The following is a 27,357-nucleotide window of genomic DNA, read 5'->3' as shown; positions in this document are numbered from 1 at the left end:
ACATCTCAGACGACCCGCGGCATTTCCTGCTCCATCTCCCACCCATTCCTCTTAGCAGATACAAGAAAAGCGTCCTGCCACATCTCCTGAATGCGGCTCGCCACCTGGTGCTGATTTACTGGAAACAGAGGGTGGTGCCAACCCGTGAGTCGTGGGTTAGGATGGTGTCATGGATGCGGAGGAATGGATGGCTAGATGTCGGAACCATTATGGCAAATTTTACACAAAATGGGCAACATGGACACACTATACTGCCTCAGGATCTTCATAGTTAAACCCTTGAGTGTTTTATGATTGAGTTCCTGGAATGACGACTTACCAAAGTCACCCCTACCAACCCCCCACTCCCTTTAGGCTTCCCTTTCCCTCCCCTCTTAGGGGATTCTTTGCCCCACATTACCGTTCCCCTGTTACTTTCCCCCTTCCCTCCTCTTCTCTTCTCCTCTTCTTTTCTTCCTCCCCATCTCTTTCTTTGTTTGGAGCACAGGGTCAGTCCCCCCCCCCCCCGCTCTCCCCTTTTGTCAGACTCCCTTGATAGCTAGCACAATGGGTTGAGATAGGCGGGCGGTGGGTCACATATCAGAGCTGGGATGAATGTCTTGTTGCCACTGGATGCACCTAGCTAAGCATCTATTTGTACCAGACTGTTCACCCACAAGCCAGCTTGTATGTCGACTGGTATTCTTCCTTTTGCTCCTACCATGTTCTGTTGCATTGCTTCTTTACCTTTATGGTTGTTGTTTCTTTTTGCCTTTTCTGTGTATTGAAAAATTTACTTAAATAAAGATTATATAAAAAAAAAGTCCCAAATTGATGAATATTCATACACTTGATGTGATGGAAAAATTTCAGCCACTGAGAGTTAGAAATGTCCCGCCACTATTTATATACACTCCTTACAAGAATAAATGAACCTCTAAATTATAGGAGATCACTCAAGCATAGTTGTATTAGCAGTATCAGCAGTAAGGGGTCACTCTCTCCAATGGCTCGAAAAACCAATATGACCGCTGACAGTAAAACAAAACAAAAAAATGAAGAATTTTAAAAAAAGGACACATTACAACCCTACCAAACCCGTTTAAACTTTTGACTATTAAACTGAACTTGGGAATGTCATCTTTATATATGGAAAATTACCTCCATCCTCTACGCCACACTAGAGGAGGACCTAACAATATAATTTGCATATTACCTCTCTTGGATAGGTAGAATAGCTGTGATAGAAATGACTGCTACCAAGAATGTTTTACAGTGCATTGCGAAAGTATTCGGCCCCCTTGAACTTTTCAAACTTTTAGCCACATTTCAGGCTTCAAACATAAAGATATAAAACTGTATTTTTTTTTTGAAGAATCAACAACAAGTGGGACACAATCATGAAGTGGAACGAAATTTATTTGATATTTCAAACTTTGTTAACAAATAAAAAACTGAAAAATTGGGCGTGCAAAATTATTCAGCCCCTTTACTTTCAGTGCAGTAAACTCTCTCCAGAAGTTCAGTGAGGATCTCTGAATGATCCAATGTTGACCTAAATGACGATAAATAGAATCCACCTGTGTGTAATCAAGTCTCCGTATAAATGCACCTGCACTGTGATAGTCTCAGAGGTCCGTTTAAAGCGCAGAGAGCATCATGAAGAACAAGGAACACACCAGGCAGGTCCAAAATACTGTTGTGGAGAAGTTTAAAGCCGGATTTGGATACAAAAAGATTTCCCAAGCTTTAAACATCCCAAGGAGCACTGTGCAAGCGATAATATTGAAATGGAAGGAGTATCAGACCACTGCAAATCTACAAAGACCTGGCCGTCCCTCTAAACTTTCAGCTCATACAAGGAGAAGACTGATCAGAGATGCAGCCAAGAGGCCCATGATCACTCTGGATGAACTGCAGAGATCTACAGCTGAGGTGGGAGACTCTGTCCATAGGGCAACAATCAGTCGTATACTGCACAAATCTGGCCTTTATGGAAGAGTGACAAGAAGAAAGCCATTTATTAAAGATATCCATAAAAAGTGTCGTTTAAAGTTTGCCACAAGCCACCTGGGAGACACACCAAACATGTGGAAGAAGGTGCTCTGGTCAGATGAAACCAAAATCGAACTTTTTGGCAACAATGCAAAACGTTATGTTTGGCGTAAAAGCAACACAGCTCATCACCCTGAACACACCATCCCCACTGTCAAACATGGTGGTGGCAGCATCATGGTTTAGGCCTGCTTTTCTTCAGCAGGGACAGGGAAGATGGTTAAAATTGATGGGAAGATGGATGGAGCCAAATACAGGACCATTCTGGAAGAAAACCTGATGGAGTCTGCAAAAGACCTGAGACTGGGACGGAGATATGTCTTCCAACAAGACAATGATCCAAAACATAAAGCAAAATCTACAATGGAATGGTTCACAAATAAGCATATCCAGGTGTTAGAATGGCCAAGTCAAAGTCCAGACCTGAATCCAATCGAGAATCTGTGGAAAGAACTGAAAACTGCTGTTCACAAACGCTCTCCATCCAACCTCACTGAGCTTGAGCTGTTTTGCAAGGAGGAATGGGCAAAAATGTCAGTCTCTCGATGTGCAAAACTGATAGATAGAGACATACCCCAAGCGACTTACAGCTGTAATCGCAGCAAAAGGTGGCGCTACAAAGTATTAACTTAAGGGGGCTGAATAATTTTGCACGCCCAATTTTTCAGTTTTTTATTTGTTAAAAAAGTTTGAAATATCCAATAAATTTCGTTCCACTTCATGATTGTGTCCCACTTGTTGTTGATTCTTCAAAAAAAAATACAGTTTTATATCTTTATGTTTGAAGCCTGAAATGTGGCAAAAGGTCGAAAAGTTCAAGGGGGCCGAATACTTTCGCAGTGTACTGTATATTACTTCCACACCTTACCAGTTTCAGTTTTCAGAATATAAAGGGTGTAGGGTGACCCGTAAGACCTGTAAGACTTTATATGCTCCCAAAATTTCTGGAGGTCTGGGAGTCCCATATCTCCTGATATATTACAAAGCAGCACAACTGATCCAGCTTGCTCTACCAATTATAGACTGGACTTAGTCAAGCTGGAATCTCAAGCAAGTGCCCCACACCCAATAGACCTCCTTATGTGGATACCATCAAAGAATCATAAGGCTATATTATGCCCCACTTTATCCAACTTTTTAACATCTTTAAGATAGGGTATGTAAAACATCTCCTCCTAAATCCCCACACACACCAGTTGCCCCCTTTTTAACAATCCGGCGTTTAATCCTGGACTCAATGGCATTTTCTCCAGGCCTCTCCATTCACCAATTCTTTTGGTGGATAAATAAATGATTATATGGGATAGGACACTTTGTAGTCCACAAAGGACCCAGTCAGATCACCATAATATTTCCTTCAAACTCTTAAGATGCCCCTTCCGAAGTGTTTCACATGCACCAAATACTCAGTTTCTTATGCTTAATCAAACAATCACAACAAAAACTCTGTTTGAAAATAGATGTATGCAATATGCAGGTCCAAGGGAAGGCATCTCAGCACTATGCCAACTTTTCAACATCAGACATGTTACCCCACCAATTGGTGTTGGAAGTGGATTTAGGAACCAAAATATCTGGGAAAGATTGGTCCTCCTGGACAACTAAGATATACTATGTTATGGGATATTTAAAACAACTTTAATAGAAGCAAATTACAAAGTTATCTTACACTGGTTTCTGGTTCCATCCAGGCTTGCTAAGATGGATCCCAATGCATCCTCTTATTGTTTCAGAGGCTGTGGACAGGATGGCACTATGGGGTTGATTTACTTAAGTGCACTTGGAAGTGCAGTCTCTGTAGATCTGAGGGGAAGATCTGAAATGAAAAACAGTAACGGCTAGAGAAAGGAGGAAATGCCGGATAAGACCCACATCCCTGGTACAACAGAGAAAAGGGAGAAGGAACCCCCCCTAATGGGACTTTATTGGCCTTTATCCTATTGGTTAAAAATAACCCAATAAATTATATGTAGTACAAAAATGTAAATTGATTATATATTTATTGTTACAAAAAAGTGTAAAACATACAAATAGGGGTGTCTAGCCCTAAAAAGACTCCATCATAGTTGCCACTGTGTGTACAGACATTAATGCATATATAGAATGTATATGAACATTTTACTCATAATACAACATAGCTGCACATCTGACGCGTTTCTGGATTTTAAATTCTTCTTCGGGGGTGTATGAGTAGTATAATCAAAGACAACACTTATGATGCAAAGAGTCACAAAATAGCCAGCATGTTATAAAATCAACATATTGCTATATCCATCCCAGTGGATTGAAAGAAGCAGTGGCCAAGAACACGCATGCAGATGTGGCAGAGCACCCCAGCGACAGCAGCACGCAGCAAGAGCAGGAACTCAATAAAAAGTTAAAGGCCCACGGCCGCAATCCAAGGGAGGCAGGGATCTGAAATGAGGGTAAGCTCTTCTGATTCCTATCATTCAATCATGTGCAAGCAAAAATGTTATTCTTTATTGTCCTTGCCTGTCCCCCTCAGGTCTACAGGGACTGTACTTCCAAATGCACTTGTAGTGCAGAGTGAATTTGCCTTTAGTAAATGAAACACTATGTATCACACCTGGTGGACTTGTTGACTATGATTCATTAAATGACTAATATACAGTGCCTTGCGAAAGTATTCAGGCCCCCTTGAACTTTTCGACCTTTTGCCACATTTCAGGCTTCAAACATAAAGATATAAAACTGTAATGTTTTTTGAAGAATCAACAACAAGTGGGACAGTCTCTCGATGTGCAAAACTGATAGACACATACCCCAAGCGACTTACAGCTATAATCGCAGCAAAAGGTGGCGCTACAAAGTATTAACTTAAGGGGGCTGAATAATTTTGCACGCCCAATTTTTTTTTAGTTTTTTATTTAATAAACGGAGATTTGTCTTCCAACAAGACAATGATCCAAAACATAAAGCAAAATCTACAATGGAATGGTTCACAAATAAGCATATCCAGGTGTTAGAATGGCCAAGTCAAAGTCCAGACCTGAATCTAATCGAGAATCTGTGGAAAGAACTGAAAACTGCTGTTCACAAACACTCTCCATCCAACCTCACTGAGCTTGAGCTGTTTTGCAAGGAGGAATGGGCAAAAATGTCAGTCTCTCGATGTGCAAAACTGATAGATAGAGACATACCCCAAGCGACTTACAGCTGTAATCGCAGCAAAAGGTGGCACTACAAACTATTAACTTAAGGGGGCTGAATAATTTTGCACACCCAATTTTTCAGTTTTTTATTTGTTAAAAAAGTTTGAAATATCCAATAAATTTCGTTCCACTTCATGATTGTGTCCCACTTGTTGTTGATTCTTCAAAAAAAAAAAAAATTACAGTTTTATATCTTTATGTTTGAAGCCTGAAATGTGGCAAAAGGTTGAAAAGTTCAAGGGGGCCGAATACTTTCGCAAGGCACTGTAAATGTACCAAAAACTGCCAAAATCGCTCTTCTGAATGAATCAGCACCCCCGGATATATCCAAACTCTTGTATTTTATGTCTTCTTGGCAGGTAAAATTACCATTGCAAAAGCATGGAAATCTATTGTAATCCATACAGCTGAAATGAAGAACAACATTTCCTGGATAATGTTACATGAGAAGTTGGCTAGCATCTTTCAGGACAAATACACTAGATTTTAAAAGAAGTGGAACCCCTAGTTCCTCTTCTTTTCCTTCTTTTACTCTGCAGTATTTGCCCGCATTCCAACTGACTACATGCAGTAGCAATGGATCACAGCAGGTTCTCTATTTGATGATATGGAGTAAACCGCAGAACAGTATGCTGACCGTTGATTGGTGGAGCTCTATGCTCCAAAGTTGTAAAGTGGGGAAATTAAATAGAAGTCAACCACTATTGTGGTTAGTTCTCTAGAAACATTGTATCTGCTTTATCTGGTCTAATTGGTGCATATACTGTTTATGTTCAGAGATATAATACTAATGTGACTTACTGCTTTTTTACTGCCCTCTGATCCACATCAATATTTGCACTTTTTGTTTCTCGTAAAACATAAATATATATATATATATATATATATTGCGAAAGGAAAAGGAGGAAGGTATGTACAGATACTAGACAATGAGTGTTGTTTCATTCAGGATGCTGGTGAATGTTATACTCAGTTTTTTTTTTCTTTCTTTGTAAGCAATTCACATATAGTATTTTTGCAGCTACCTGATTTGCCTACAGTAGGGGCTGGTTACAGTGGTTAAGAGCAAGCTGTGAGTCTGTTTTGTGTATTGTACTTTAGCGACAGGTGCAGTCAGTATCATCTGCGAATGTGGGTTAACGCTACGACAGAAGCGACTATAGAGAATATATTGAAAATGGAAGACATTGACAATATAATAAGCTTCAGTAAGGTAAATTATGTTTAGTATACTTTGTAGAATGTATTTTTCCTAAGTGTTATTCTAAGAGCAACTCTGGGCTCCAATCAGGATTAGGAATTTTCTAATTAGCAATTTTAAACTATTTCATTTATACTAAAACAGATGTTACTCATTTTCCTTGTGGCTCTGATGAAAGTGCTCCTGACCCAGGTTCTCATGCAACTGAGAAAAGGCTGCACTTTCATAAGATTTGCATCTTAAATGGGTCCTTGATTGGTGCCATGTTGAAATCCAAGAATGCTTGCTGCTTGGAGCTGGACAGATTTTTAAACAGGATAGATGGAATGGGGTGTAGAAAAAATTTATTTGGAGATGAAAGCAAAATGAGGCAAGTCCATGGTGTAGGTTGGAGGTTATAGACAGTGGAGGAAATTTACATAGTAACCAATCAGCTTCTATTGTCAAAGCTTAAAGTAATTGTAAAGTCTCGTATTTAAAAAGAAAAAAAAAAACAAAAACATTGTTTGATAACGCTCTGTGTGCGGAGCGAAACGCGTCAAGCCGTTCGTCCGAGTACGTACTACGCCCGACTACATCCACCTTCCGACATACGGGGACACGGGGAGTGAGTATAGCCGTTTGGATTGGCAACCCGTGGGATGACTTTTTTAGGCGTTTAACCTTTGCCATATTGTAAGTGTATCTTGTATTGTGTGCATCGAATAAAGTGGTTACATACTTCACGATGCCAGCATCTCTTTCCATTTTTTTGAGCAATACCTGGATGATATGATCTACAAGAAAGCTGTTTGAGTTGATGGTCCAAGAAGGCTTGTCCTATTTAAGGATATTCTGAAAGCGGTGTATTATTTGGCTTCTGGTGAGTAGGGGTCCAGGAGGGGAGCACCTACCCGTGTAGAGAGAGCACCGGCACTTATTTTACGAGCACGCAGCACTTTGGACTCATGTTTTGCAATAAGACTGTCACTATTTAAGCACGTCTTTTATTGAAAGACTTTATTCACATTTATTATTTTCACGTGTATAAAATTTGTATTTATTGAATTTTTATATTGATTGATATATATTGATTGTGATTTATGATATAGAAATGAGTATTTCAAGTTGAGCACTAGCACTTTACACAGATTATTTATACACTATATTTATTGAGATCTATTTTTGAGTTTGCTTTGTTAGCAGCGCAGGTATACTTTTGCACCATACATTGTATACTTACCTCCTCTGTGTAGTGGATTTACACTGGGCAGCCACAATCCTTCTCTTCTCGGGTCCCTCTTTGCTGCTCCTGGCCCTCCCTCCTATCGAGTGCCCCCAAAGCAAGCAGCTTGCTATGGGGGCACCCGAGCCGAGATGCAGCTCGGGGTGTCCATTCAGATACGGAGCTGCCATTCCACCCCCCCCCTCTTCCCCTCTCCTGATTGGCTAACTGACTTTGATTGACAGCCAATGGTGCTGCTGCTGTGTCTCAGCCAATCAGGAGGGATAGTCCCAGGCGGCTGAGGGACTCGTGGACATCGCTGGACAGAGATGGGGCTCAGATAAATATTGGGGGCGGCTGCTACACACAGAAGGCTTTTTATCTTAACTCATTAAGATAAAAAAACCTTCTGACTTTACAACTCCTTAAGGCCCCTTTCACACTTGTTAGACTTTTCTGCGATTTGGGACTGCAGGGTCGCATGACAAGTCGTACTCTATGATTTCCAAGACTACCGGTAATATCTGTGTGACTTCAAGTAAAAGCGACTTCAAAGTAGTCCATGCACTACTTTGGCTTGTCTTTGATGTGTTTTGAGGTCTATAGACCTCAAGATTACACAGGCATTGCTTCAAGTCCAGTCAAAATTGTGCAAAACCGCGTGACTTTTAGGTCGCACAAGTGTGAAAAGGGCCTTAAACGAACAAGCTAAAGTTAAAAGCTGATTGGTTACTATGCACACCTGCACCAGCTTTAATAAATCTTCCTCAGTTTGTGTTGGGGGCTGTGCAGCTGCTCTGGCATGGCTGCCAAATGTTTTATTTCCTTTTCAATCTGATTTACAGATATGGATATCTTTCAAATATAAAGAGGTATTAAAAGCTTACAATGTGTACAGTTTAAAGTTTGACAATCGTTACAAGATACATTTTAACACATGAAGAAAAGACCATTCATCATCTCATTAGGAGCATGCCCTAATGTTGTCAGGCATGCATACAAGCACGTGGGGGGCACATGGGGTGGGGGGGGGGCATACAAACTACTTTTGAGTTGCTGCAATGAAATTTTAGCAAAATGGACTAGCCTGCTGCATAATTTTTTAACTTTGATTTTCAGGATGTCTTTGAATTTAGCCCTCTGTAGGTTGATAATTGGCATTTCCATCAAAGGATGTGGCATCTTTTCGTTCCTAGCACATTACCCAGTCCATACCACTATAGATATCCAGCATGATATTTTTCCCCATTGAGATCTGATGTGTTTTTAAAGTGTTCCTTTCATTTTTTGAGCAGTGTAGTTACAGTAAAGTATAAAAAGGGGGCCAAGATGATCCCTATTTTTGTGTTTGGGTTGAATGAAAGTGTATCCATCAGAATCTCTGAATCATAACATAACCAATGAATCTGAATCTTCCGAAATAACCTCCGAAAATACAAATCGATTTGAAACAATGAATTTACGAAACAACATCTAAAAATGAATAATTCTAACATAGTGAATATGACGAAACCAAATGATTAACTTAACGACTGAATCCGAAATTAAGTGAAATGAGTTTTTCTGTTGTGCACATCTTTATCTGCTGTTCTGTTCATTGTTCCTCTGAAGACTTGTAGAAGAACAAGCTGTGCTGAGGGACCTGCAGTGCAAGGAGCTTCATGTGTCTACTTCATTCATTCTGCGTAGCTCTAGTTTTCCTGTTGCTTATTGATTCTTCCCACCACTATGCATTAGTTCATCATACCATTAGTCATTGGGGGGGGGGGGGGGGGGGGGTTCTGACATGAAGAAGCACAGCCCTTCTCTTCTATCATGGTGGCCTTGTCCACATGGGGACGCAGAGGTTTGTAAGTGGGTCCTTCAGAAAACATCAGCTGCAGGGAGCCCAACCTTTGCCCTCCCTGTGACTTTTTTAGACCCAGCTGTATAATGTAGGTGTTCTTTACAATATTGTGTAACAATATCAGATTTGAAAGGCTTCTAAGGGTTCATGCAGACAAGGCTTTTTCAGGCATTGTAAATGCCTAGAGAAATTCCCTAGTGCTTTTCTGCTCCTGTGGAACCACGCGGGCTGCGTATAGCCTGCCATTCAAGTGAATGGCTGTATGCGGCCGTGCTCTTGTAGATGCCAATGTTTCATTTCATAAGTGTTCACCCACACATGTGCATCTGATGTATTTTCTAGATGCTGAACTTACCTGTGTGCATGAACCCTGATACTGCTTACTCAGAAATGGTATCCATGTTTCCAATAATATAAACTTGATGACATGCTTGGTACCTGAAATCAGATAGAATAAAAAAGAATAATTCTCTAAAAAATTAAAAATAGTTTGTGACAGAAATACATCAATTTCATATATACGGTAGTTCTTTATTCACCCTTACATGCAGCTATATGATTTTTCAATGGCACATTCCAGGTGCAATTGCTATAGTAAGATCGTTTATGGGCTAAAAAAACATCTAAAATAACAGCTCAGAATAGATAACTGCCTGGGGAATCAGTCATAAAAATATTCCAAGTCTGCTGGTAAAGATATCTTGTTTGAGTGCACAGTCTATTTGGAAAAACAAAGCCAATCACCAATCAGAAGAGATAAATTCTGAAATGGTTTGATCCCCAGTAATAGAGATCAGCAAAAACCTGGTGAAGATCATTGGACCCAGTCAAGCCAAAACCACCCAGATATTATTAAACTAATGAAAGTTGTTCCATTTTGACATCCTGCTTACTAAGTAGTCTTCTTGTTTTGTGGGGTTTTGTCACATGGCACATTCTCTCAATAAAAGATATTACACAGCATTTGCCCTCATGTCCAAAACAACAGACAGAATACCGAGTAGAGATGGGGACTCGGGTCTCTCAAACTTGGATTCAACTTAGAAAAGGTAGATCTAAAGGTACCAGATGATGGATAAATCTTTCCCAATCTGCCAGGTGACTTTATTTGCTCTCACCCACTGCCCCATGAAAAGAATTGAACTCTGATCCCATACCAGTATACAGTACATCTGCGGCTGTGCACACTCCCATGCCTAGGATCACAAGCTTACTCTCTGTTCTTTCATTTTTACATGGCTGGCAGAGCAGACAATAATGGGGATTTTCTGTGTTGTGACTGTGACTGTAAATATATTCCATAAGCAGTTGAAAGTAACTTTCCAACAGGAAGTATTGATGTTACGGCACTTTGGTATAGTAGTTTTGTAGAAAAGTGATGTCATTATGAATGAGATTACAAAATGCCACCTCTTGTATTGCCGCACCTGTTTCATGCTCCACTGCTGGGTTTTCCCTCTGTGTGCAACTGCATGCTTCCAGCCAATCACAGCGAGGGCGCTGTCTTAAAGGGCTAGCATGGAAATTGCTCTGTGTTTGAGCAATGCTAGCAGCCAGATCAACTATCTGCTCTACAAGTGAATTCCTGAGCCTCTTCTGATCTCCAGCATTCCTATTTCTCCCGACTTTGTTCCAGTTTTGCTCCCAGTATGTCCCAGCTTGTTTTCAGTCGTGCTCCCAGTGTGCCCCAGCTTGGTTCCAGGTATCCATCCATATTTCCATCGCACACAATCCTGGAATAAGCTCTAAAACATTGGGTGCTGCAGCAACCGCCAGCTAGAAACTGGAACAAACATGATGCAGTGTAAATATTTGCCAGCGCACCACCATCCTTGCTCCTAGTGTGGCCCGACTTGCTTCCAGTGTGTTTCTTGCCTTGCTGCCAGTGTGTGCCTACTTGCTTCCAGCCTTGCTCCCAGTGTGTCCCAGGTAGTTTCTTTCTGTGTTTCCAGTGTGTACCAGGTTGTGTGCATCCTTGCTCCCAGTGTGTCCCAGGTTGTTTCCAGCCTTGCTCCCAGTGTGTCCCAGGTTGTTTCCAGCCTTGCTCCCAGTGTGTCCCAGGTTGTTTCTTTCCTTGCTCCCAGTGTGTCCCAAGTTGTTTGCAGCCTTGCTCCCAGTGTGTCCCAGGTTGTTTCTTGCTGTGCTCCCAGTGTGTGCCCACTTGTTTCTCCAACCTTGCTCCCAGTGTGTCCCAGCTTGTTTCCTGCCTTGCTCCCAGTGTGTGCCCTCTTGTTTCCAGCCTTGCTTCCAGTGTGTCCCAGTTTGTTTCCAGCCCTGCTACAGCATGCCCCAGTTTCTTTCTTGTGTCTCTCTGTCTGCTCTCGTCACTCCATGCACTCCTTCTGTCCTTCACCTCCACGTTTGTCTTTGCACTTCAGTTTGTTATTTGCTTCTCTGCACCATTCTGTTTTCTCTGGGTGTTTCAGTACATGTGCATTCCCAGCCTGTGTAGCCACAGATCCAATGGAGCATCCTTTCTCTAACATAGCAAATGTCTGTTTCTTAGGATGACATCTTTGCAAACGTAGTATTGGTAACTATCAATGGTGGACCATCAAGGGCCAGCAAGACCTTCTCTACTGGCCCTTAACACTGCCTAAATCAGAATCACTGGCTTACGTTTTAATTTATGTGTTCCATGAATGTGTTATTCCCAATAGTCTATCTTTCTTTCATAGATTTTCTCTTGGTTTTGCTGCTTCCAGTAGTGTATGTTTATGTTAGAGCTTTTATCCAATCATATTTCACCCATGACAACCATCAAGTGTTGCCAGGGTCTGATAAATCTGCCTTCAGGTCTTCAGAATCAACAGTACGGGTGCCTGTAGATTATAGTAAAAGGCCACGAGACGGTAACTTTAACCAATCAGATTTTGAGTTGGTGACACTGGGGCCATCTAGCAGGCATACGTTCATGTCAACATTTTCACATCCTTTGATTGGATGGTTGGTCAGAGAGTGGAGAGGAGGGACTTTTTTCATTTTTGGGCACAGGCAGATAATCCCGTACCGCATGTTGCTCTGCACTAGTGCACCTGCACAAATTATAGTTCTGGCTGGTTGTCTACTGTATGCTTTCCCTGGTGAATTGTATATCATTCCCCAAGGAAACATAAATCTATTGAGCAATTTATTATAGGTATAGAGAGAGGACATTAACAGGCTTTTGGAAAAAAAAATGTGATAAAATCTTATTAAGGTGGGGATGGCAGCAATACAGGTATCCCATCTATTTCTAGCAGGAAATTAGATCTCAACATGTGTGTGTATAATTTAAAAATTGTTCTGGATGCAAACAGGTCAAATGGCATGACATTTTCATGAGCATGAACTTTTGTAATAAACTCTGTACTTTTTTAGACAGACAGATCAAATGGAGCATCCTTTCTCTAACATAACAATTTTCTGTTTCTTAGGAGGACTTATTTGGAAATACTGAAACTGTAAGTATCAGTGGTAGGCCATCAGGGCCAGCAAGGCCTTCTCTGCTGGCCTAAACACTGCCTAAACTATTGGAATTACTGACTAATGTTTTAATATATATTTTTTTCTATGAATGTGTTATTTCCATTAGCCTATTCTCTTCCTTTCATAGATTTTCTCTTGGTTTTGCTGCTTCCAGTAGTGTATGTTTATGCTAGAGTTTTATCCAAACATATTTCAACCATGATAGCCATCATGTGTTGCCATGGTCAAATAAATCTGCTTTGAGGCCTTCAGAATCAACAGTGCTGGTGCCTGTAGCGTATAGTAAAAGGCCAGGAGACTGTAGCTTCAACCAATCAGATTGAGTTGGCGACACCTGGGACATCTAGCAGGCCTACATTCACATTGATATTTTAACTTCCTTGGATTGGATGGTTGGTCAGAGAGTGGAGAGGAGGGACTTTTTTTCCATTTTCAGGCACAGGCAGATAATCCCGCACTACATGCTGCTTTGCACCAGTGCACCTGCTGCACATATTATATTTCCGGCTGGCTATCTACTCTAAGCATTCTCTGGCAGATTGTATATCATTCCCCAAGGTGACATAAAACTATCATTTAAATTAGAATCAGTATAGAGAGAGGACATTAGCAGGCTTTTGGGAAAAAAAATATTGATAAAATCTTATTAAAGTGGGGTATGCAGCAATACAGGTATCCCATCATTTTCTAGCAGGAAATTAGAATTCAACGTGTGTGTAAAAGTTTAAAATATGTTATGGACGCAAACAGATCAGATGGCATGACATTTTCATTAGTATGAACTTTTATAATAAACTCTCTACTTTTTTAGACAGACAGATGAAATGAAGCATCCTTTCTCTAACATAACTATTTTCTGTTTCTTAGGAGGAATTTCTTATAAATCTTGGAACTGTAAGTATCAGTGGTGGGCCATCAGGGCCAGCAAGGCCTTCTCTGCTGGCCTAAACACTGCCTAAACTATCAGAATTACTTACTTATGTTTTAATATATATTTTTTTCTATGAATGTGTTATTCCCATTAGCCTATTCTCTTCCTTTCATAGCTTTTCTCTTGGTTTTGCTGCTTCCAGTAGTGTATGTTTATGCTAGAGTTTTATCCAAACATATTTCAACCATGATAGCCATCATGTGTTGCCATGGTCAAATAAATCTGCTTTGAGGCCTTCAGAATCAACATTCATGTTGATATTTTAACTTCCTTTGATTGGATGGTTGGTCAGAGAGTGGAGAGGAGGGACTTTTTTTTCCATTTTCAGGCACAGGCAGATAATCCCGCACTACATGCTGCTTTGCACCAGTGCACCTGCTGCACATATTATAGTTTCGGCTGGCTATCTACTCTAAGCCTTCCCTGGTAGACTGTATATCATTAACAAGGTGACATAAAACTATCATTTAAATTAGCATCAGTATAGAGAGAGAACATTAGCGGGCTTTTGGAAAAAAAAATCTTGATAACATCTTATTAAAGTGGGGTATGCAGCAATACAGGTATTCCATCATTTTCTAGCAGGGGATTAGAATTCAGCATGTGTGTGTAAAAGTTTAAAATAGGTTATGAACGCAAACAGATCAGATGGCATGACATTTTCATTAGTATGAACTTTTATAATAAACTCTTTACTTTTTTAGACAGACAGATGAAAGGAAGCATATTTTCTCTAACATTACCATTTTCTGTTTCTTAGGATTACTCTGAAAACACAACATCCGTAAGTATACACAGAAAATAATAACTGTAATGTACTTGTCAGAGTTTGTCATAAGTCACCTTAAATAAGTGATGTTGCAAGTAAGTAAAAAAGCAGCATAATAAATAATTGTTTCAGCTATCCATATATCAATTAGGACTTTGATCTAGTAGGTTTTTTTTGTTAATAACAACAATTTGCATCCCAATTTTAAGGCAATAATCTTACACAATTGGTGGCTAAATGAACTATATGGAAAACTCTGCTAGATTTGATTGTTTCTAATAAACCAACACCCTATCAAGTGTGTGTGTCTGGGAAGGTTTAGCCAACAGTGTCCAAAATAAGGTAACATTTTAAAGTGCACCTGGGCCAACACTATAGACAAGATTTTTTTTTTTGAAAATAAACAGACACCAAAAATGTAGCAAACAGGACTTTTAATAACGCAACTAACCAGTGAAGAGTCCCACAGGATTTAAAATGATGCATTATGCAGCTTAAAGGGCAATATTCAAAATACAGAAAACTATCAATTAATATGCTTTGAGTATGCTTTAAACCTGCAGTGGCGTTAGGGAAGAGTACCTTGTATACCTTTAAGGCTGCTTACCAGGATGCAGGACAAGAGTCCTGTCTGTTGGAACTAAAGTGACCGAGGAGGACTGAGTGATCTACTTTACAAGTGCGGTAAGCAGCGGCGTAACAGGTGGAGACCCACTGGCGCCATATACTGTCACAAACACAGAATCACTCACGTGGTTAATGGTATTAACAGCACTCAGCACTTTATATATGCCTATGTATATGTGATACAGTAAAACCTTGGTTTGAGAGTAACTTGGTTTGAGAGCGCTTTGCAAGACAAGCAAATTTTTTTTATAAATTTTGACTTGATATACAAGTGATGTCTTGATATACAAGTAGCGTCGTGCCACAACTGGGTATAAAAGAGAAGAGAGGCGCCTCTAAGTGTAGCGATATTGTTACATTTAATGAATGTTCAATATTTAGCAGCTCACTTGGTTGATGATTAAAACAGGTACAACTAAGTATGCAGGCATCCGGGGGAAAAGCTGTCCACATAGACCATCCTCCACACTGCCATCTTCATCACACCTTTCGACGCTGCGCTCATCGAGCGATTCAAAGTCTCACTTTCAGATCACTCTACTGCAGGGTAGTCTTCCCAATAACAATTGCAGACTGACATCGGTGAGAGCCAGTGGTTCAGAAAATGGTCTATGTGGACAGCTTTACCCCGGATGCCTGCATACTTAGATGTGCCTCTTAATCATCAACCATGTGAGTTGCTAAATGTTGTACCTTCATTAAATGTCCCCATACTGCTACACTTAGAGGCACCTCTCTTCTCTTTTATACTCTGTAGCTCCTGCTGGATTTTGCTTCTAATTCCCTTGTGGAGGCGCCATCTGTGGATGGACATTTTATGATGACACAACCTATCACATTGCTATAATCTTTGTATATAGACTATAAACTGAAGGACTTGTGGAACGAATCATCTGAGTTTCCATTATTTTTTATGGGAAAATTTGCTTTGATATAAGAGTGCTTTGGATTACAAGCATGTTTCCGGAACGAATTATGCTCGCAATCCAAGGTTTTACTGTATATGGTACACTGAGCACAGCCCATGATATTTATTGAGGTTTTACTAGCACGCAGCACTTTTGCAATTTTAAACGCACTGTATGCACTCAATGCACTTTCACAATACCTATGATTCGTGCCGGTTTTGAGACTGCACAAATACATAATTTTTGATTTAAAGTGGCATCGCCGGTCCCAACTTTCTTGCAATTTTTTTCCAACACACTACCTCAGAGGTAGGTTGGGGGCAGCTTACACCACAATAACCACTATCCTGGTCCAATTAAGGTACTGAGACTCCATAGCGCTGGTATTTAAGCCTTTTATACCTGCCAGTTTCTGCCTCCCCCCTGTAAACTGACCAGGGTTTATCATGGCTGTTAAAGCGGAGTTCCACCCAAAAGTGGAACTTCCGCTTTAGGGAGTCCTGACCCCCCGACATGCCACATTTGGCATGTCATTTTTTGGGGGGGGGGGAGCGGGTACCTAGTTTTGACAGGTACCCGCTCCCACTTCTGCTCGACTCGCGCATGCGCAGTGGGTACCCGGCTGTGAAGCCGCAAACTGTAACAGCCGGGTGCCCACAGCAGTGATGCCGGCGCCGAGGGAGAGGATCGAGGCTTCCGGCGGCCGCATCGCTGGACCGTTGGACAGGTGAGTAAATGGCTGGAACTCCGCTTTAAGCTCTGACACTGTGGTCAGTTTACATGCCTCTATCATCCCCAGCTCTCCTCTGTGCTCCTCTGTCCCCCCCCCCCAACCTGACAGCTTGGGAGTCTGTGTCTCTGCCTCTGCCCCCCCCCCCTTTTGCTGTTAGTAAATTACTAAAATTTAAAAGAAATCGCTGCCAGCCCTCTCTTTTAAGCTTCCATCCTGCGCTGTGTAATTATTGGTTAGAAACAAAGCCCTTTAAATACGTGCAGCACTGCCCCCTTGAGGACTGCTGGATTGTTCACCTTGGGATCCTCCTGGGCTACCATTAGCAACTGCAGCATGCACAATTTAACTCTTTACTCTCCGGCTCAGTCAATGTACAGTCTAGGGGATGTAGTTGTTTTTGTGGTTTTATTTAAATTAGGGATGGGAGAAGGGAAGAGTGGGATACTCCAACTTGAACTATTCACAATAGGTGAGGACTCTTGTCTGAAGATGCAGCCAGGCTGCTGATTCACCTTGCCACTTAGATGAGTTTAGGATTACTTGTTAGGATGAATTGTTTTTGTGATACACATCTAGTACCCCCTTTCACTCCACCTGCTGACACCCATCCTCTGATCCTACACCAGGGTTGCACCCCTCAGGTCAAGCCCCTAGACACAATCCCTGTACTCACAATACTGTTTTCCGAGGGTCCCCAGTGTCTCTACCCCCTCAGTCAGCTCTCATGGACCTCTGGCTTCAGCCCCTTTCTTCCTGGTCCCCAGGCTAACTGCCAGTGACCACGTGCCACTGCTACAAAGGAGGAGGCAACTGCCACCCTCCCTCCGGGACTCTGCTCACCAGCCAAAGACCCAGCAGCACATGTGCTCCTGGCTTTTATACCACACCCCACAATGCACCGAGACAATCAGTCTGTGCCAATCACTGGGACAGTATCAAAGCCTGTGTACCCATTGGTCAGATTTTCCCCACTGTCCAATATGCCTCCCTATTTGACCAGTGTGAAACACTCCCTAGACCAGATCAATCACACACTGAGCACTATGAGCAGACCTAACTCACAGATCCTGCTCTCTGGTAGGTAGAAAGCAATATAGATTTGCCTTCTGCTCCTCTGATAGGCAGACAGAGCCAAAAACTATACTCTCTCACTAGCACCTACCTAAGAGGGTGCTACATACCTTTTTGTGATGTATCTTCATGCCAGTCATGTGACTCCAGGCCGCTCTGATACTCCGATGCAGAGTCATGTGACCGGCCTAAAGAAACTTCACAAAAAGGTATTTAGAGGCTTCGATTTTAACAAACAATTACACAGTGCAGGATGACAGCTTAAAATAGAGGGGGTGGGGGCATAATGTAGGGTTACAAACCATTTAAAGCTGTATTAAAACCAAAAAACAAACATTTATTATATTGCATCTTACGAAGAGATTATGGCTGTATTTGTTTCCTTTTTTAGGCTTTCTTTTGTTCTATTTTCATCTTTCATTCAGCCAGCAAGTTTGCTGCTTCTCAAAAGTTCAAGCTCTCTAGCAGAATGTATCAGTTTACATGCATGAGACAATGCATTTACCACTGCCAGGGGTGATTAAAATGATCAGCTTTTATTTATTCCTGTAAATTATTTATCCCAAAAAGTAAAAAAAAATGTTTCTTGTAACTGTTTATAAAGTGTGAGTAGGTGTTTGGCTTCAATATGTTATTGCAGTCAAATCTGCTAATACATTTAACACTCTCAACCCCCCAGACTGACAATGCTGCTGTCTGTTGTGTCCTGTTTTCCTTCCTCCAGAGTTGTCTCACTAGTACAGGAGGTGTGTTACTGGCCAGATCACCAGGTGAAAACAGAAAGAAAAAAGCCTACAAAAAGAAAATAAATGCAGCCACCACATCCAATGTTTGGAAAGCTGCAAAATAATACATTTTTGGTTTATGGCAGCTTTAACCTCTTTACGACCGCCCGCCGCAGATGTACTGCAGCAGGCAGCCGCTCCCAGTCAAATCGCCGTACATGTACGGTGCTCGTGGGCACAAGGCTAGGGGGGCGAGAGCACGCCGCCAGCGGCACGGTCCCGCCTCCGCTTGTCAGTGGGGAAGCCCATGCACGGGGCAGGCGGCTCCGATTGCCGCCTGACACCCGTGATCGCTCCCCGCTGAGAGAGAAAAAGGGTCAGCTGTGTTTACTTCCTGGAATGATCACAGAGGCCATGTGATCCTTCTATATAGGATCACATGTCTCTATTGTCATTTCAGAAGCCACACCCCCCCCACAGTTAGAATCACTCCCCTAGGCTCACATTTAACCCCTTGATTACCCATAATGTTAACCCCTTCCCTGCCAGTGTCATTATTACAGTAACGGTGCATATTTTTAGCACTGTTTTCCTTTTTCCTCCCCAAAAGTGTCAAAAATGTAATTTAGGGGTCCGGTCTGTCCGCCGCAATGTCGCAGTCCCGCATAAAATTGCAGATTGCCGCCATAATTAGTAAAAAAAAAAAAAAACAATAAAAAATGACATAAATCTTTCCCGTAGTTAGTAGACGTGAAAACGTTTGCGCAAACCAATCAAAATACGCTAATTGTGATTTTTTTTTTTTACCAAAAATATGTAGCAGAAAACAAATTGCTCTAAAATGTTAAAAAATTTTGAGTTTTAAATTTTTTTTTTGAGAATGTCATATAGCAGAATGTGAAAAATATTGTTTTTTTTTTTCAAAATTTTGTTTATAGCGCAAAAAAATAAAAATCGCACAGGTGATCAAATACCACCAAAAGAAAGCTCTATTTGTAGGAAAAAAAAGGACATCAATTTTATTTGGGTACAGCGTCCCACGACCGCGCAATTGTCCGTTAAATTAACGCAGTGCCGAATTGCAAAATAGGGTCTGGTCAGGAAGGGGGCAAATCCTTCCATGTCTTAAAGTGGCTAAGGCAGCTGAAAACCTCCAGTGTGTTTCTGCACCAAAAAACAACAAAAGAAAAACGCCAGTCACTCTGATCAATTTAAAACTAGCAAAAACAGGCAAAAACAGGCAAATATTTATTCATTATATAGGCAAGCTTCACTAAATTAGATAGAGGGGTGAGTACACCCTGTTGGTTGATTTAAAGACATGATCTGAGTAACGTATTAGTAATAGTTAGAACCATAAGACTACAAAACTATACTATACTGAGAATTCTATAAAACCTTTAAGAATTCTTTGCTAAACAAATGTACAAACAACAATAAATCATCAGAAAAGGTGTTATTTACATATCATATTCACTTTCCCTTATCCCTTTCATCAGTTTTTACTTACATACATTGCCCTTTAAATTACCCTAAATGAGGTTGTGCTGATTTTGAATTTAGTAGCAGACCAATGCTTATCAGTGCATGAAAATCACTGATAGAACTTTCATTTTCAGTAACTATGTAAATATGTGTGAAGAGGCTTTCAACATGGGTGGGTGAATGGAAAAATACCGCGCTCTGCAGCTGTAATGTGCAAATGAGCGGTTACGATTTCTGCCTGAAACAAAAGCAGATAAGAGGTGCTTACCAAAATTATGATTTGTAATGTCAGCACTATATGAAGCAATTCAATGAACATTTACTGGATCTATAGTGCAAATGTATTATGAAGCAAAGATTTATTACTTTGTTTGGAAGATAACTATTAAATGTACCCAAATCAGTGAATAACATTCCAAATAGGCTCCTTTCACACGGGCGGTGCGCCCGACAGAGTCCATTCTGCTCAGCGGGGGATTGATCCACGATCCCTGCTGAGCAGGCGGATGACAGCTCCGTCTCTGCTTTGTGTGCAGAGAGGGAGCAGTTAGAGCCCCGCTCTCCTCTACGGGAGATCGGATGGTAATGGACCACCTGTCTGTTTTCATCTAAACTTATTCAATCCGATCCTCCAGATGGATGGAAAATGGGGTTTCCATCCGTCCGGATTTCATGGAGAGGATCGGATTGGATAGCAGCGGGTGTCAGCGGAGATATCTCCGCTGACATCCACTGCTCCATAGGGCTGCATGGAGCATCCAATCAGGTCCGCCTATAAAACTGACAGGCGGACCGGATCGGAAAGCCCGTGTGAAAGGAGCCTTTATCTGTTGCTGTGCAGTTTTAGCTTTCAAAAATGCTTATGTGAACAATAAAACTAAGAAACACAATAAGCTAAAAAACAAAATCCATCATCCATCATTAAATTGTAACATAAAAATATTTATTCAAAATCATTAACTATAAATAATTATTACAAAGCACAAATAATGCTATAAATAACATTTATGGAAACTTAAAATGTCTCATATCCATGTAAATGTTTCATTATATTGCAATTAAATAATTTTTTAACCACTTGCTGACCAGCCGCCACAGTTATATGGTGGCAGGTCGGCAGGTTCCCGCGAATAGCAGTACCTGTACGGCAGTTTTTTAGGGGTGCACGTGCGTCCCACTTGACAGCGGGAAAGCCAAGACGCGGGGCCGGGGCCGCGATTGCCGCCGGGCACCCGCAATCACTCCCCGTGAAGAGAGAAGGGTGGTCTTCTGTTGTGAACAGATCATAAGCTTAATAATAGCATGCAATGCCAAGCTGCTGTTTCCAAAGCAATCAAAGTCCTTTCTTGTATTACCAGAGGTATGGACTCCAGAGAGAGAGATATCATTTTGCCCCTGTACAAATCATTAGTAAGACCTCATCTGGAATATGCAGTTCAGTTTTGGGCACCAGTTCTTAAAAAGGATATTGGGGAACTGGAGAAAGTGCAGAGAAGGGCAATCAAACTGATAAGAGGCATGGAGGACCTCAGCTATGAGAAAAGATTAGAGGAACTGAATTTATTCTCTCTTGAGAAGAGGAGATTAAGGGGGATATGATCAACATGTATAAATACATAAGGGGTCCATATAGTGAACTTGGTGTTGAGTTGTTCACTTTAAGGTCATCACAGAGGACAAGGAGGCATTCTTTATATCTAGAGGAAAACAGATTTCATATCCAAATTCGGAAAGGTTTCTTCACCGTAAGAGCTATGAATACAAATTGTCCTAAAATGTCAAAAAAATGTGATTTACATTTTTTTTTGGGGGGGGGGGGTGTTAATATAGCAGAAATTGAAAAATATATATATATATATTTTTTTTTCAGAATTGTCGCTCTTTTTTTGTTTATAGCACAAAAAGTAAAAATCGCACAGTTGATCAAATACCACCAAAAAGAAACCTATTTTTGTGGGGGAAAAAAAGAACATCAATTTTATTTGGGTACAGTGTCAGTTAAAATAACGTAGTGCCGAATCGCAAAAAATGGCCTGGTCATTAAGGGGGAAAATCTTCCAGTCCAGAAGTGGTTAATCATAGATCAGTTGTTTTTAGAGGCAGTTCTAGGTTCAAACCAAAGACTTTGTTTTGTTATCAGACTTGCTTTCCAGTGACAAGTAGCCAGTTTAGATATCTCCAATTATTCCCCTTGTAGTTACGGGCATTGATAACACTCAAGAATGGAAAATGATGTTGTTTACACTCACCCTAATAAATTGTCTCCCAAGTTCTATGAGTTACAGTACATTTATTCAGTGATCCTATTTATTGAATCTTGTATACAGTATGGAGTGGATGAGTGGCTCAATTCAGCTAGTTAAATAGTATATGTATGAATTGGAGTGAATGTATTGGTCTATGACCTTCGTTACCATGCATATTTGAGAAACTACATGTCTCATGTGAAAGTCAGAACAACAGTATGGATGTTTTACTGGTAAACGGTTTTATTCTACATTCTAGGGTGTTATCAATGCTTGTGACAAGTAGGGAAATAGTTGGAGACATCTAAACTGGTTGCATGTCTGCTGGAAAGCAAATAGGACAGCAGAAAGACCTTATTGCGCCAATGTTATTGTCTCTGACTTAAGCTGGGTACACACGGGCTGAATGTCAGGAGCCTACAGCCGGTTAAAAAAAAAAAAGTCAGACATTCGGCCCGTTGGACTTGCCAATGGCAGAGAGCACTGATCATAGTGTTCTGACGGGGGGGGGGGGGAGCGTCTCCTGTCAGAACACAATAGCTTGGCATGGGAGATCGCCGAACTAACCTCATATGGTTAGTACAGCGGCTCCGATCGGAGCTTACAGTTTATTTTCATTCAACCCACGAGGAGTTCAACAAAGGAGAGTATAAGTTAATGGGGGGTGTTCCTTATCATTGGGAACCAAGCCCTTAAAGTGCTTTGGCTCCCAAGCTGTACATGCTTTTTGTGTATGTTATGTAATTTAAATTTTTTAATGCATGTAGCAATTTTAGCATAAATACAGACATTCTGCCAACCTATGTGTGTTACATATACTGTATTCATCATGCATGCTGTTCCTGCAATCCTCAGTTTAATGCTTCTTTTTTTTGCTTTATAAGGAGTATTATGGCGGTGGCTACGTCTGTGCTGGTTATACCATCGATGGAAACCAAAAAGAACTTCAGCAATTCCAGCACATTTTCATCCCATTGTTTTATAGCCTTGTATTTGTAATTGGCATTATTGGAAATGGCCTTGTTCTCTATATTCTAATGAGGCACCGTCGCTTACGCTCAAGTACGGATAATTTCCTTGTGCACCTGGCTATTGCAGATTTACTGATGCTTTTTACATTCCCCTTTGGTGTGACTGACGTTTTAGTTGGATGGGTATTTGGAGATTGCCTTTGCAAGATTGTCAGAGTTATAAGCCGTGTGAATTTCTACTGCAGCAGCCTCCTCCTGGGATGTATCAGCATTGACCGTTATATGTCTATCATCCATGCTGTCAATGCTTTCAGAAAGCAAAATGTCATGACTGCACATATCCCTTGTTTTTGTGTTTGGCTCTTATGCTTTCTTCTATCATTGCCAAACCTATTCATATTCGGAACCAATACAGATGGGAATGTTACCAGGTGTGTATATTACGATGGCTCTTTTCAAGCAAATCATTTTTGGCAGGCTGAGAGATTCCTCAACCATGTGGTAGGATTTTTATTGCCACTGATCCTCATGACCTTTTGCTATTTTCACATTATAGTCACCTTGTGCAAATCACCAAGACGAGAAAAAAAGAAGGCAGTCCGAGTGGCCTTAGTGATAACCAGTGTCTTCTTTTTGTGCTGGACACCATACAATATTGTGATTATTGTGGATACTTTGGATCGGCTAAACGTAAGCATAGGTTGTGTACCTTCCAAACATCTTCACATAGCAATTATTATTACAGAGTTGTTAGGGTATATTCACAGTTGCCTAAATCCCTTGCTGTATGCCTTTGTGGGGGTAAAATTCCGAAATGATGCTGTGCGAGTTTTAATGAATATCACATGCTTCAAATCAAAGATGATTAGTAAGCTAAACTCACTTCAAAGAAAAGGAAGTACTATAGAATCTGAAAGTGGTACAGTCATGTCCAGTTTCTAAAATGCCGAAACCCCTCTCAAATGTTCAACAGTATTAATAATGAAAAATAGTGTGGACCATCCGAAGGCCACCATTCAAATTAGGAGAAAAGCAGAGATTGGTTAAAAATATTATTTCAAAATGAACTTTCCACACACTTAATTGTTCTAGCTTAAAGGACAACTATCAACAAAATACAAAATTGGCAAAGGTATTATAAAAACTGCTGACATAATGCAATGCAACAATACGGTATTTAAATTATTAATTAATAAAAATTGTGCATGTTACTCACAGGATGTATATGGATGTATATTGTTCAAGGGGCGAATTTGTTATTCCTGTACGACTAGGTGGGTTAATCTGTTCTGTTTGCATGCTGGGTCTCCCTTGGTCATGTGATCACAGGGAGTTATCTAGTACAAGGGCCATATTAGCCACACAATTCTGTCACTGGCGACACATGGCTAATGGCAGAATCGCCCAGGTGAGGGAACGGCTTCCCCCATGAAGTAGCTCCAGACTGCTGAAGAATCTTATTTGCTAGTGAGGAAGCAGATATGTAGCAATATCTCACTGGTCCAGTAAGCGGGGGATCTACTCCAAAAAAAAAAAAAAGTAAGAGGGAATCTTAGCATAAGAGAGATACAGATGGCTATTTGGATGAAAGCCATGAAACTGAAGACAGGTATAGGAAATAAAACAGAAGGTGTACTGTTAGACTTTAAACCAGCCTTTCTCAACCATTTCAACACAGAGGAACCCTTGAAATATATTTCTGGTCTCAGGGAACCCCTGCTAGTATGAAAAATCTACAACTCATGACACATTAGTGTGACAGTCAGTGGGAAGAATGCTCCTTACTCTTGTCATCATTGGGAAGAATTACCCCCTTACCGATAGCTGAAAGGAACAATGGTGTCATTAGAAACTTATCTGAGAGGCAGGAATGGCCCATTGCTCAAGGAACCCCTAGCAACCACAGGAGGAACCCTGGTTGAGAAACCCTGCTTTCAACTATTATGATATAAAGAGAGACTTAATAGGTAGAAGTCTTATATTGTAATAGGGTATAAGGTAGTAGATGGTAAATTGTATCTATAATCTATGATGGTGTAAAAGGGTATGCAATAAAATGGAAGAGCATGTAGTGTTTTAGAGTGTAAAGGAGTAATACATGGTATGAAAGAGATTACATATAGAAAAGGTAAATATATATGAAAGGAATATGTGAAAGGTGGTCTGGGTAAACCAGGCTTTTATCCTGCCTAGGAAACTAATTTTTTAATCCAGCATTTAAATTGGATGCAGCCACTGTTCATCTTAAAAATTCTAGCTTTTTATTTTTCCCTTTTTATTTTTCAAACAAGGGATGTCGGGCAGTAAGCGGCTGACAGGGCTATACACTGAGTGAATTTCAGGCAGTTCGTCATGAACTAGACAACATTTAGATAGTGATTAATCAGAGATTACAACCTCTGTGTAGTAGACCATATTGCAGACCCTGAATGGATGGCAGTAAAATACTGGAACAACAAGAGAACGCGAACAGCAGGATACGCAAACAGTCAAATATAGCGACACAGTCTCTGGTGAGCGCAGCAGGATCTCCTGCACTATGCCTCATGCAGTGGGCAGGGTCTAAACGCACGGCATTTATATATTTTTTTCAAATTTCTCCCCATTGTTATGGGGGGCATAATCCCGGATGTGGCAGCATTAATCCAAGTTCGGTTACTGCAATGGCAGTCCAATGGCAGGGAGGGAGCTACAGTCTGCAGTGGGGTGCAACATCCTGCCAAGTGGCTTAAAGGGACTTCTGGCAGGTGCTACACTTGAAACTTCAAGGCAAATATTACATTATACCTGCAGTGCTCTATTCTAGGGGCGTTTGTGCTAAAATCATTAGTCAATGTGTAATTATATTCAGACTGGCCAAATGACATTCCAATTCTATTATTATATATACATAGGCAGAATATTATTTCTTTAACAATATAGTATGTTTTATTACTGTAATATATTATGCAGCTAAGAGATAAACTGCAGGTGCCTTGACAACTGGCAACGGACGTCATTAGTAGTGTCTAATTAGTGGTCCTTTAAGCATATACTGTACAATGCAAAGTATAAATAATAAAAAAAAAAAAACACGTTAAGTACATCTCTGCAATGCATGAAGATTTCCCTAAGTTTTGTCCTTTTAAATATGCCACATGTACAAAAAAATAACTGTAGATGTGCCCAGAATATAGTCTTCACCTTTCTTTCTATTTGGCCGCATGTTTTTAGCTTTGATGAATTACAAAAGGACACAGCACTTTTTTGTAACTTTCATAAATTAAGCATATAATTAATTTAAGCATATAATGTACGATGCAAAATATAAGTAATTAAAAAAAAAAAATACGTTAAGTACATCTCTGCAATGCATGAACATTTCCTTATATTTTATCCTTTTAAATATGCCACAAGTACAAAAAAATAACTGTTGATGTGCCCAGAATATAGTCTTCACCTTTCTTTGGCCGCATGTTTTGAGCTTTGATGAATTACAAAAGACACAACACTTTTTTTTTAACTTTCAAAAAGATATAACAAATTGTTGTCAATGGTATTTTTAGCAGACCAAAAAGGAGCAAATAAGATAAGTTAATTGCTAGGGTTTACATACACTTTCCCACCCTCTAACAACTGTGAAAATTACAGGTCTCAAATCCCCTGTTTAAAAGGGCATATAAATAAATTATAAATAAAAAATGACAAAAATATAACGTTTTTAAAAGTAGCTTTTTATTTTTATAAGCAACACCTTTTAGAAGTATTTTTTTCAATTTTTTAGGCAATACTTTATTACTTTTTTTGTAGGTAGATCTAATTTTCTGGTAGATCAGCATGAGCTGTACTTAGTAAGGCCTCTTGCACATGATACACATCTACTTTGTCAGATGTTTTTGCGCATTTTTGCGTGCACACACGCTTTTTTCGCGCAAATGCGCAAAAACTTTTCCTCGCTTTCTTAATCAACACAATATGTTAATGGA

At 40.4% G+C, this 27,357-nt stretch overlaps 1 protein-coding gene across 1 annotated transcript in view; it reads left to right on the top strand.

The window, feature by feature from the left end:
- The window catches only part of CXCR5 (C-X-C motif chemokine receptor 5), a gene marked incomplete at its 5' end in the record, with an annotated part of 29,162 nt that extends 4,703 nt beyond the window's left edge, over nucleotides 1-24,459 (top strand). The window contains 5 exons of the mRNA XM_082274690.1: nucleotides 6,553-6,791; nucleotides 12,875-12,901; nucleotides 13,794-13,820; nucleotides 14,618-14,641; nucleotides 23,306-24,459. Of these exons, the coding sequence (XP_082130816.1) occupies nucleotides 6,553-6,791; nucleotides 12,875-12,901; nucleotides 13,794-13,820; nucleotides 14,618-14,641; nucleotides 23,306-24,334 (1,346 nt within the window). The 3' untranslated portion in view covers nucleotides 24,335-24,459. The remainder of the gene's footprint in view (nucleotides 1-6,552; nucleotides 6,792-12,874; nucleotides 12,902-13,793; nucleotides 13,821-14,617; nucleotides 14,642-23,305) is intronic.
- Between the last annotated feature and the right edge of the window lie 2,898 nt (nucleotides 24,460-27,357).

The sequence above is a fragment of the Pelophylax lessonae genome (genome assembly GCF_965119305.1).
Source record: "Pelophylax lessonae genome assembly, chromosome: 12".
Classification (NCBI taxonomy): domain Eukaryota; kingdom Metazoa; phylum Chordata; class Amphibia; order Anura; family Ranidae; genus Pelophylax; species Pelophylax lessonae.
Note: the sequence above shows the minus strand (reverse complement) of the source record. Positions and strands in the feature narration are given on the sequence as shown.